Source organism: Balearica regulorum, chromosome 22 (assembly GCF_011004875.1).
Source record: "Balearica regulorum gibbericeps isolate bBalReg1 chromosome 22, bBalReg1.pri, whole genome shotgun sequence".
In the NCBI taxonomy this organism is placed as follows: domain Eukaryota; kingdom Metazoa; phylum Chordata; class Aves; order Gruiformes; family Gruidae; genus Balearica; species Balearica regulorum.
The window spans coordinates 8219895-8232304 of record NC_046205.1 but is presented as its reverse complement, the minus strand read 5'-3'; the positions used below and the strand labels follow the sequence as shown (position 1 = coordinate 8232304).

The window sequence follows — 12410 nt, the reverse complement described above, 5'->3', positions numbered from 1 at the left end:
GTGCAGGTCTGAAACAGCAGTGAAACGCTATGCTCTCCTTAGGCAGCTCGTAAGGCCTTGTCTAACCACTCTTAATACCTGTCAGAGTACAATGGTCTAATGAAACTATGACACAGGTACAATCCTTAACACAAAGGCTGGCCTAGGGGGTCCAGGTATCTTTACAGGATTACGGTATTCTCCTTTAAATCATGACGCCTTGTATCAGGAACTGTATCAGCTGTGTACAGGCAAAGCCCTCAGTTCCTTTAAAATCCCTCCCCCAGAAGAAAAAATAAAGAACATGAAATGATTCATAGCACTTGTATGGGGAACATTTTATGGTTGTGTTTTTGCTTTTGCTTTTCATTTTAAGTCTTTTCAGACTCAGTTTAAAAAACAAATCAAACCCATTCTCTTCTCTTCCTCCTGGTGACAGATTGCCCAGATGCCTGTCTGGGTCAAGGGGACACTGCTGCATTTTGTTTTACCATCTGGCATCACCGAGCTCTGCAGATTTTTTAACCTCTTAATTCCCAATAGCATTTTGTTCTTTGCTGATCCCATCATTTTGTCATATTTGCTTTCCTAAACCTTCCAAACTAATTTCCATCAAACCCAAACACTCAGCAGCCTGAATGTTAGTGTCTGAACACAAATAGGAAATATTTCCCCTCCTGAGCTGCAGAAGATCAAGTGCCCCCAGTTCCAGGCCAGAGCTAAGCCTTCAACAAAAAGATCTCCCAGGGAGAGCCAAGAAGGTTCAAGTTCACACAACTAGTGCACTAAAGCCAGGATCAGGCTCGCTGCTAGAGCTCCTTGCTGTTTACAGTCTCAGGCTGTCACTTTGATATATCTGCTCCCCCAGCACCCTGCTGCCAAAGTCACAGCTGCAGCCACTGACAGGGATGGTGGCTGTTGCCACACTCTGCGTTCCTGGATGGTACAAATGCCTTTGCCGCACAACTCGTCCTACAGACCTACGCAAGCCAGGGAGAAAGAAAGAAGAGTTGGGCAGAAGAACTGCCAAAGAGATTAATGTTGTCTGAGTGAGAGCGATCGCTGAGCCTCAGGTTCAAATTTGTCCTCTTGGTGTGAGAAACTCAGGACAGGGGACGAAGTTTCCTGGTGACTTTTGAGTTGTTCAAAATTTTTCTGCCCCTCCCTTAAGCGTAGGTTTCCTTGAAGAACAGTATATTCTCCACAAAAATTACAAGTAGTTTCCAGGGAAAACTTTGGAACTGGGTGAAGTCTCACTTTCAATTTCAGACTATGCTTTTTGTTTAGTTTGGGGCCAATGAGTATTTTCTCTTCAGACACTGCCAGGCTCATTCAATTTTCCAAACAGGTGGTGAAAAACATTGAAGGAAAAATTCCTCTCCTGCCCTCAGGTTTTACTTTGCCTAGCTCTGAAGACAGGCCCATCCTGCGCACTTTTGCTACCACAGTTACATCAGCTCCAACACCTCCAGAAATAAAGACATTAAGCCAAGAAAAGCAATCTCGCACTGGTGAAAACCGCACCTCTGCTAGGAAGCTCTGCAGGTAGCTTCCTAAGTTGAAGATATTACTTTCCAACTGCCAAGCCTTGGGCTTGCACCTCGGAACTGTTACAGGGAGGTCACTAATTTTTTTCTGTGCCTCAGTCCCCATCTGCACAATACCTGTGTACACATCCGTGTTGAGAGGGATATAGGACCACGTTCTGGAGAAACGACGAGAAATGCTACGTGGGGTGTGGGCTGCCTCGTAAGCCGTGAGCACACGTACAACACCAAGCGCAGGGGCGGCAGGCTCAGCTGCAGGAGCAGTGCAGATAGCAGGTGCTGCCAGAACTGTCTGCAGCATCACACCCTTAGCAAAGCAGGGAAGTTAATTAAATGGCAGGAAAAGACCATTTAAAGAGCAGTGTCTGAATGACTAAAGGTCTTAGTCACTCATTTACCAAGATCTTAGGCAAAAACTCCTTTTAAAATAATTTTTATCTGGATCACCTTCCTTTAAGAAATTTCTCAAATCATCCAGCGAGAACTACGGGGAAATGTCACTCACATTGCCTGAGACTTTCAGCATCCAGCATGTTTGTGACAATTGCCACCTCCTCTCCCTGCCTCCAATGCTCTCTTAGGCTGAGAAATCTCACCTAGCACAGGACTATGAGAGAAGAATGATTTTGGTCCTGCAGGAATTGAAAATTTTCTTCCCAAAAAATACTGAGTTGAAACTTTCCAGTGTTTCAATAGAAACCTTTTCCAAAAACATCTTCTTGTTTCATTAATGGAAAAAAAAAGCTCTTAACATTTCAGAAAGAAACAAAAATCAACTGTGGAAGGTGCTGTGTGGCGGCTATTTCACATTTTAAGAAATACTGAAAACATTCAGCCAGTCCTTCACGCAGTGTGGTGGTGAGAGAAATGTGAGAGCACACAGGAAATGTTAAGTGTGCTGCACTTATGGATCAGTGGTTTGGTTTCCTATTGTGTCACTTGTACCAGAAATGCCCTGTCAAATTTTTTAATATGTGGGGTTTTTCTCAATGCAATCAGTGGTCCTCCCAAGCTCACAGCACGCAGCATACACAGCTCTACCAGAACAACTGTGTGCGTCGGGTAAGAGCAAAAGGAAGGAGCTGGGATGACAGTGCTTTATTTCCTCCAAAGGTTTCATAAAATTAAACCACAGCCCAAACTGTGCCTTCCTCACAAGATTAAGACTGTATTTCCTGCAGTGCCCCTCCTCAGGAAAGGAAGATATCAGTCAGTCTGACTCAGGAAAGGTTGCAGGGTTTGCCCTCGTGGTCTGAATCATCTGTTGCACGCAGAGAGGCAAGAGGTGGCAAAATTGAGAGAGTCCCCCAGTATCATTGGTATTACAGCTGTATGCAAAGGCCCACCTACAGATGAAGCATTGTACTAAGGAGTTACAGCCCCTATCTCAAAACATTTACGTGCCATATGAGTAAAACAGTGGGAGAACGTAGGCACGGTGGTGTGATTTGCCCAATGAAGGAGAGACACCTGTGGTGTTATCAAGTCCAGTCCTCTGCTGCAACAGGCATCCCTGCCTGCAATCATAAAGCCATCACAGTCCAAAAGATACCACAGCAGGCTCCCAGCACACCATAAATGCAACAGTGCTTCCTGCCCTTTGCACACAGGTAATGAATGAGTCTTGCTCCTGCCGGCACCTGATCCGTTGTCTGCCTGGGCACCCAAGACCAGGCACAAAGGCTAGTCAGACTGGAGAGCAAAACTTCGTTGTGTACAATGCAAACTCAGTGCCCGCAATTAGAGGGTGCTGTTAAAAATACTCATGTAGGCCACTGGACAGGAGGGTGCTAGGCAATGCAGAAGGAGTTTTAGTGAAGCTTGACAAGTTTTTAAATAGGTCTTGATGAGAGCCTGTCGCTTAGAGGAACCAGTGTATTTTGTTTGATAGGCAGCGACACCTCGTGGCACAGGCCTTCCCCCCCCCCCCCCCCCCCCGCCCCACTTGCTGCCAGCAGTACACTTATTTTTCCTGGGACAGGCTCTCAGTCGTGCTAAAATCAGGGGGAGTTTTGCCACAGAGTTCGGTGAAGCCCAGATTTCAGGGCTGATGTTTCACGGGAAACAGTGATGATGATAAGAATCACCTCTTGCAAACGCTTACTAAAAATCACACATCATCTTTAAGAGAAGCTGCCTGAGGACTCTTAGCAAGACCTTAATGAGACTGGTCCTAGAATTGCTTCCTATTTTGTTCAGGCTGCTACAGGAAGCATAAGAGCTGCGTGTTGGTACTAGCTCTGCAGTTTGGATGCTGAAGGGGAACAGATCTAGGTCCCTCCAGAACCTTTGCTTTGTTTTTTTCCTTATAAAGGATTATAGTTCTTTTTGCAGGAGAAAGAGAAACTTCGTAGAAATTAATGAGGTAGCAAAACAGCCAAGGAACAAGAGAAGTACTGGCAACAGACGCCTGTGGTAAGAAGTGGTGGTGATTTTTGGAGAAAGTTGTGACTGAAGAAATTTGTGTCTCCTCCTACAGCTTGGATCATACCATGTTCAGGGAAATGAGACATTTGGTACCTTTTGGTAAACATACAATCTCTTGGCAACACAAACCCAGCTCCATTGGCTCTTTTCCCACTTAGTACCCAGAACCTGACATTCACAGGTATAGCAATGGGCACTCTGCTGGGCTTGCTGAGTTTTCGATCTGGGGAAGACTCAGAAATGCCCCTTTTCTTTATGCTGGTGTTATCTTCCATGTGGTAACTTCATTCACCCATTTCCTTTCCTCATGGCACAGGCCTGGAGGTGATTGCTGTGGGAAGAGCAGGAGAGTAGACATGCCAATCAAACAGCATGACTGCTCCAGCTATTTTTTCCTTCTCTGTGCACAGGTTGCAATGGCACAGCTATTCCAAGCACATACGCCTGGGCATGTTGTACTTGGTAGCGTAGCTCATGGCTGAACTGGGATGTTTCCTGCTATGACAAAACTGCTGTCTCCGTGACTTTGCTTTAGGAAGATGTGTGAGGCTGTAACATACAAAAGACAAACACCTTGAGATTTTCATAGCTGCACATGCCACGGCCAACAGCCAATGTACTCATTGATAAGGCAGTGCAGGGGTCGAGAACCATCCATGTGTTGGCATAGTCCTGGCAACTGGTTTTAGTCGTGACTGATATTTTTGGGTTGATGACAAATAATTGATAAGAGGTAACTAAGGTATAAGGAAATTGCAGCACTGGCATTCAACAAACCCACAGGATTTATCAGAAGGATCCAGGTCTTTTCATTCCCCCACACTGTGTATGGGGCATTTCTGCAATTTACTTCCCCTCATCTGTAAAGTGGAGTAATTCCCTAACTTCTGAAAAACATTCTTGAACTGGTAACATAAATCAAGAGAAAATCATTGATCTCTTGTAAACACAAGACTATCACAATATCATGTACTACTGATTGAATGATGTTTTTATTATTGCTAGGTTATTATCAGATATCTCATGCAGTAAAACCTTATTTGATTTCTATTAATATTTCACAGACACATAGGTAAATTCCAAAGGTCAATTTTTTAATGAGGTGCCCCACAAAGTGCCTCACACTGTTTTACTGTGTTCCTTTTGCACATAGCCTGTGACAAAGATCAGTAAATGTTACACTGGAGGGCGTAGTACTGCAATCTTTACAACATTTTTGCTTTCATCAAAAGCACTCTCACATCTGCTCCTTTCCCAGTTCAATGTGCAGTAGTGCTATATTTGGGCCATACCAGGAAGTGAGGTTGTGCGCATGTGTGCAGTTCATTAACTGCATGCTCCTCCGTAAGTCATACAACTTAATATAAGAAGGCCACACGATGAAAAGGTAGCAAGAAAAGAAATATATTACACGTGGAAAAGTTCTACTTCGGCATGTGTACTTGGAGGGTCAGCATCCTGATGGCACTGTGCTTCCTGCGGCAGACTAAAGGTACAGGAGAGCTGTCTTTGTTACTTTTCATTTTGCTATGCTATGTGGCTTTGCTTGTAGGAGGAAAGACGTATACAGGTAAATTTTAAGCAGTTTAAATGGGAATTGTTCACATAAAGTCAAATATTCCACTATAAAGAAATGACAATTTAAAATCTGTCTTTAGAATGTGTCTTGTTGAAGGCTAGTGATGTACATATTTACCTATCAGAAACAGTAAGTACCAGGAAAGTGCAAGACATGTCTGATTCGTGTCGCTGCATTCAGATCCTATCTGCCTTTGAAGAACTGGGATTGAATGAGTGGTGTAAGCCAGCTCTGTCTGCCTCATCCAGGGGCTGGGAGGTGGGAGCACAAGGGAGTCAGGCTGGAATTTGTGCGGTTATAAACCAGGTCACAGGGAAATCCAGTGAGACCATGGGGGAAGCCACTGAAAATTATAAAATAGGATGGTTCACACAAATGTAAGTCCTACTTCTAAAAGCTGTTGAGATGAAGATGTTTTATAAGAGATGAGGAAACATACCTGCTTCCATAGCCAGTTTCCAGTCTTAAATGAACTGAGATGCTCTGCCCCAAATTTTGAGACCACCTTGGTCAAAACCAGGTGATATTTCCTTTCCCCAAAGATATTTTAAATCATTCACATAATTTTCCCTTCCAATCAGGTCATGTTCAACTTCCCCCTCCTCAAAATGTTACACTATTGTCAAAGGATTTTGACATGATTTTGACATGGACTCCTGGAAAAGACTCTCCACCAGATGTGACATACACTGTGAGGTATGAAAGGTAAGCACTTACAAAGGATGTCTGACTGAATGTATGGCACAGGGCAAACATCTATGCATGTATGTTAATCAGTGTCATTATCATCAGTGACCTGGCTGCATCCTTTCACCAATACCAGTCCTTATCTGTCTGGAAAGTGCTCCAAACTCTGAGCAAGATTTGGTACCCATCCTCCCCTTGCTCTATAGATTATAACAAAACATGTTTAATATTATGGTGTGCTTGTTTCTTCTTTTAGCCAGGAACGCATGGACAAATGGACAAAGGTTCCTCGTTGCAAAAATATTCACAGAACCTCTTGCAATCTGACTTGTGTGCTTCCAAACTTATTTGTTAAAGTCCGGGCTCGAGTAAAAGCTGTTTCTGGACAACTCCAGTCACCATGGGTAGAATCACAATTCAAGGAATACCACTTGGATGGTGAGTGGCTGTTAGGTTACAGCCCTGATGAAAGGACATCCCAACAACAGTGTTGGCATGAGCAAATGAGGAGTAGACCACACACCACAGAAAAAGAAACAGTAACTAGCAGCTTTATGAATGACAGAGATTTGAGTGGACACAAACAACAATAAACCATGATAATTTGAAAATAATTTTTGTAGCAGCTGTCAGAATTTGTTCATCAAGGTGAACAAACTGGCTTCAAGTTTTCCATATCACAGTGGGGGTATGTTAGATAAAAAAGAGGAATTCCTTTCTCTTCCTCCTTCCTTTGTGTCTATCACAAGATAACAGTTAAAGTGTAGATCAGTCACAGAAAAGTGTTACTTCTATGAAGCTAAGACAGCAGCAAGCACTATTCTTATGTCTGGTCATTCAACTACAGTGGAACTGGCTCCCCCAGTGCTAAACGTGAATGTCAAGGAGAATGTAATCCATGTGAATGCTTCCTTCCCTTTGGCCACCTGTGTGGAGAGTTTCTCTTGGATGTATGACTTGAACCTTTGGGAAGCTGGATCGGAAGACAAGGTCAGTAGAAGTGGCACTTCTTCGATGAAATGGAGGAACAATGCCCAGCTTGAATTGAAATAGCTTCAAATTTCTGGGCAGTGAGGGACTGGATCCAGGGCTGGGAGAAAATGAAATGGCCAAAACAGAGTAAAACCAAAGTCTGAGGAAAAAAGTAGATGTGTGTGTGTGTGCATCCTTATTTTATTGGTAGTTCCCTTTCCTATTCTGTTCTTATTTTTATCAGGAAGATGTGATGGGGAGGCTACACTATAGTCAGTATAACAGGGCAATACCTGAGGTTTAAAACAACTAGTTCAGGTACTGCTAACAGCATGCCATGGCAGCACAGAGCACAGCACCAGCTGAAAATCCCACCTTAGAATCCGTAAACCCTAGGAGAGATGCTTGCTACAAACAGCAAGCAAGACATGAAGTGCATCTCCATGCACCTTCCAACCACTGGAGCCACACAACATGATGAAGAGAATCATGGGCTAAAAAGGTAGAGAAACACTACCAAAATAATGAACGAATTAATCTTTCTAACCCTCTGTTCTTCTTGTTTCTGAACAGAAGCAATACGAAGGTATCTTTAGGAAGAATACAGTGACTATCGACACCACTGCACTTAGAGGCAACTACTGCTTAAGTGCCAGATCTTCCTTCCAAAGCATTGACTTCAAGCACAGCAAATTCTCCCAACCAGTATGTGTGCTATTAAACCCCAAAGGTATGTCCCTGCTGAGAAAAAGATGTGGTGAGACATCGAATGGGATTAGGGCAAGTCAAAGATTTCCATCAAAATTAGCTTTCAACCAAAAAAATGGGCTTCCTGTTAAACGGATCGGTTGGATTTTCTAGTGAAAAGTGTCTGCTTTCTATAGAAACAGTAGAAACATTTTAATTTAAAAAAGCCAACCCTGAAATATTTCCTGAAAATCCTGAAATATTGTACTTGAGTTATGCTCACAATGAAATTTTGGGAATATTAAAATTTCTCCTGAAAAATATGTGAATAAAGCATTTTACCTGCTCCAAGTAAGGCACTGGCTGGTATCAACATTCATTTCTGACTGTGACTTTGACTTAGAATCTGTTCTTAGGCAAGTCTGTTATAATTTTTCTGCATTTGTAAAATAAGGATCTTGAGCCTAGTATTTTCTGAGATTTCTGAAAGAAAAGCCAAGTATAACGGCCCATTATTAGTATAAAATTTACTACTATCAGGAGATTATTTTTGTCTTTTTCAGTAGTGGAATGGGAGTTCCCATTTTCTGCCACAATCCCTGCGTTTGTCCTCCTCCTCCTCCTTCTGACAAGTGCCTTCATCATCTCCTTGCTGAAACAAGATGCTAAGCGAAAGAAGATGCCGCGTGCTTTGGTATGGCCCAAATGCTGGGGTCCCCTCCTGACTCAAAGTCTTGCTGATTTTCAGAGGGTAACTGGAGTGGCATGGGGGAGTTGCATGGGCTCTGCGCTTTTCAGTTTTGTGTTCTAAAGTCCCATTATAAGTAAGATTTGATTCTGGCATGTCCTATATCCAAAATTTTCTTTAAAAAGCATCACTAAGTCATTGATCTATGTGTCTTGTTTCTTTTCACTGGTAGGATTTATCTAATTTAAAAGCTGCCAGATCAGACTTTCACTGTGAGACCAGTGAAAAGGAATTCTTCAGGGACTATCTTATCTGCACAGAGAAGCTAATGCCACAAATGAAGACAAACAAAACGTTAAGAAGAAACAACCTACCGTGGATGGCTTCTTTCCTCTCATCATCATCAGAAGAGGAGGAGGAGGAGGAGGAAGAAGACAGCAGTGCTTTCATCCCATACACTGAAATGTCTCAGTTTCCAAAGAGACATCTCAACTGTCAACCACCCACAACAGCTCAGGGGGAAACTAGCTTGGACTCCGGATCTGGAGGTCTCTCTATGGATAGTGAATCCGTGCTTGACCTAAGTACCTTGGGTTTCTCTTTCTTTCCTATGAGAAATAATGAGGTGGACACCTCAGGATCCCAAGAAAATAAGGCAGCATCCCTTTCTCACAGTTTCTCTTTGAGAAGAATATCCCTCGCTGATGTGAGATTCCCAAATCCCAGGGAACATGGACAGCATGATACAGACAGGGATGAATCCCTGGAAATGACCCCTCTTCAAACACTGATGGAGGGGATTTGTGCCAAACTTCCAGCCAACGAGCACTACCTGCATAGGAAGGCTCATCATTTCACCAAATATTATCAGAAACCAATAGTTGATCTGCATGTCCAGATCGGTGAGATATCCCAGCTCAGTGAGGATCCCAGCACTGAGATGCTCATTTCCTTTCAGACATTACAGGTGGCAGAAGATGAAGGTATTGCAAGTGACTGTGACAGCGAAAATTTTACAGAAGGGACACCTCCCGCATCCACGGTGCTAACTGACACATTTGAAACTTCAAATATGGAAGAAAAATATGATCAAAAGTTTAAATTCAAAGGCTACGAGCATGCACATTACATGGGAAGGAGCTAGAGAACCCTAGCAGTTCTGTGGCATGACTGGAAAATCCTAAAGAGCTCCAGCTATCCAGGCAAGGATACCTAAACAAGAAAAAGGACAAGTAACTGATAGTGGTGCTTTGTATTTATTCACCTAGACAGAGTCTTTTCTACTGATGTCTGGCCTATCAGGGTATATGGCTTTATGTGTATTTTTACTGCTAAGTAACTAATGTACATTCACCATCCCTCTGTACAAGTACAGCGATGATAAGGTGTTAAGGCTCTGGTATGAGGCACGCTATTCGAACCCAGCCAGGGGTGAGACATGCAGTGTAGGTATCACATAGCAAACATGCAGTGCCTTGTGTTCACTTGAGACTTCAGAGCAAGGTAACTTTTACATGTAAGTTATGAAAGGCAAAACCACCTCTGAGACAGTAAAAACACAACCCAGACCTCTGTGAAGCCATCGGCTGGGTTCTGAAAACACAGTGTTGTGCCTGCATGTGGATTTTGAGCCAGGATAAACTGCTAACGTTACATTCGCTTCTCCGTAACTGCAAAAAACTGCACCTCTGCTTGACTGGAAGTACCTTACAGAGACGTTTAACAACCTTTGCTTTTTGAGGGATGAAAAGATCATCTCAATCTACAGGGATCACCTTCTGCGTTTCAACAGAGTGAACTGAAGTCAAAGTGATAAATGTGAAGCATGTTTATTTATTTTTATACATATACAAATATACTTATTGAAGCTGAAATTCCTCCTGCTGTGCAGAATGTCGGAGAGCTGCTTTATGCAGAGGCAAAAATATTTTGATATATAACTCCATGTGTGCGTGTTTTTATGTTTCCCAGAACTACAAAGGGTGACGGCAGCTCATCCTGAAAAACATTTCATTTTAAAACAGGACTCCATCATGGGCTTCTTAATGCTTTGGTGTGAGTAGAATACTATGGGACTTCCCAGCCAGGTCACAGAAAGACCAGGACTGTGACCATCTTTCTGAGCAAAGAATCAAATCAGAAGTCCACAAGCAAAAGGCACAAGAGAGACAAGGCCTCCCTTGACCAGCCAATACTGACCTTTTCAGTGTATTTTTAATTTGCGCTCTTCACATCTCACAGAAACTTACTCTCCCATTTTATTCCAGTAAAAGGACATACAGAAAAGCAAAGCATTAAAAGACACAGCCATTCTCTGCATTCAGAGAGTTGCCTCAGATGAGGGAAGGGTGTTGATGGAGGGTATTAAAGCTGACATCTTCAGAGAATCAGGAGAACAATATTAGAAAGAGGCAAGAGGGTGATAGGAGGGGTTGGGAACTACTTTGAAAGAGGAAAGCAAGAGGTACTAATTAAGGTCCTGATTTAAAGTAAAAAGGGGAGGTGGGAGAAAAGATTCATCAACTAGAATTTTCCTTTTTTTTCTTATCTGTCCTCCACAAAGTGTCCTTAGGTACATCCTGCATTGTAATCCATCCTGTTCATTTAGAAAGATCAGCACTCATTTTCTTGTGCAATCAAGGAAAAAAACCCCAGGCTTTGAGTTACAGGAAGCTCTGAAGTTGTGTAACTTCTACAGAATTATTTTGACATGTCACAGCTCTGCAAACAGGGCCTGGGATCAGTTCTTTGTGTCCTCCAGGTTTGCTCAGGATGGAAGCTGAGGGAAAGGCTGCAGGCCAGGTGAGCTGTACTGGAGGAAACAGCATCCCACTCCTCCATGTCTTTTTTCACCACGGCTTGAGACTTGCTTTCCACCGCAAAAAGGTCAGGGACAGCCAGAGCACAGTGTTCCCTCTTTCAGAGCACTGTGTGTCCATATCTTACACCTTACTTAACAGCTGTACCTGTGTAAAGAGAAAAGCAGCTCTCCTCTCTCATTGGAAGAAGTATGACCCAGTCAACCAAAAAACCTGGACATTGCTCCTCTACTGGATAAGTGTGAGAGCTGGAATCAAATCTCCTACGTCCCTGGATCAGCAGTCACTAGGCTTCATGCAGTTCTCGCAGAGTGGGGCTCTGCAGCCTGAGCCCTGCAGCAGCTCAGAGGAGATAACCACCTTGGTCTTTTTGGCCTTAATCTACTATCTTTGCAAATCTCAGGCATGCAAGATTTTTCTCTTCTTTCCCAAGCTGTGCCAAGTTATAAGCAGGGTTCCATGGAAAATCTGTTACGAACCTCTCAGTCTGTTTTTGTCCTTAGGAACTAATTCCTGATATACACTCAGGGTTGGAAGTTGAAAGCAAAGTGTTTAATTTTAAACTTGGAATTTTTAAACTTTTGGAGATCGTCAGGTACCTAAAGATTCAGAGAGGTTTCTCCTGGTAATAAGGAATTTTCTCTCTGGAAATAAGGGCAGAAATAAAGTTTTAAGTTATATTCTCAAAACTGAAGTCTCAGGTGCAGTACAATGTCCCTCACCTCTGCCCTATCATGGGTTATCACACAGCAGAAGCATGAGGTAGTGACGTGAAGGAAGGAAAAAAATGGAAATACTTTAGCAAGCTATTCAGGAAACACCCTAACAAAGAGTTGTACTTAATTAGATGTAGGCCATACTGGTGGATAGGTGTGTCTTGTTAAATAAACCTGTGAGGCTTTTGCGTTTGTCCGAGTGAGATGAGAAAGACGAAATGCCAGCAATGCATCAGTGGCATGGTTTGAAGCATACAGCCCCATTAATAATTGAAGCAGGGCAGGGAATAGAAACAACCTCAGGAACAG

At 43.0% G+C, this 12410-nt stretch overlaps 2 protein-coding genes across 7 annotated transcripts in view; one reads left to right on the top strand and one right to left on the bottom strand.

The window, feature by feature from the left end:
* The window catches only part of GRHL3 (grainyhead like transcription factor 3), a 126179-nt gene that overhangs the window by 62032 nt on the left and 51737 nt on the right, over nucleotides 1-12410 (bottom strand). The window lies entirely within an intron of this gene.
* On the top strand, nucleotides 5260-10612 carry IFNLR1 (interferon lambda receptor 1). Of its 2 annotated transcripts, none has more exons than XM_075773804.1 (7): nucleotides 5260-5445; nucleotides 6114-6228; nucleotides 6476-6657; nucleotides 7067-7209; nucleotides 7765-7921; nucleotides 8442-8572; nucleotides 8799-10612. In XM_075773804.1, the coding sequence occupies exons 1-7, from the start codon at nucleotides 5388-5390 to the stop codon at nucleotides 9708-9710; spliced, it is 1698 nt and encodes a 565-aa protein (XP_075629919.1). In that variant the 5' UTR covers nucleotides 5260-5387; the 3' UTR covers nucleotides 9711-10612. The 2 variants fall into 2 exon arrangements, with proteins under 2 accessions (XP_075629919.1, XP_075629918.1); XM_075773803.1 differs by having other exon boundaries at nucleotides 6114-6237; nucleotides 8799-10609.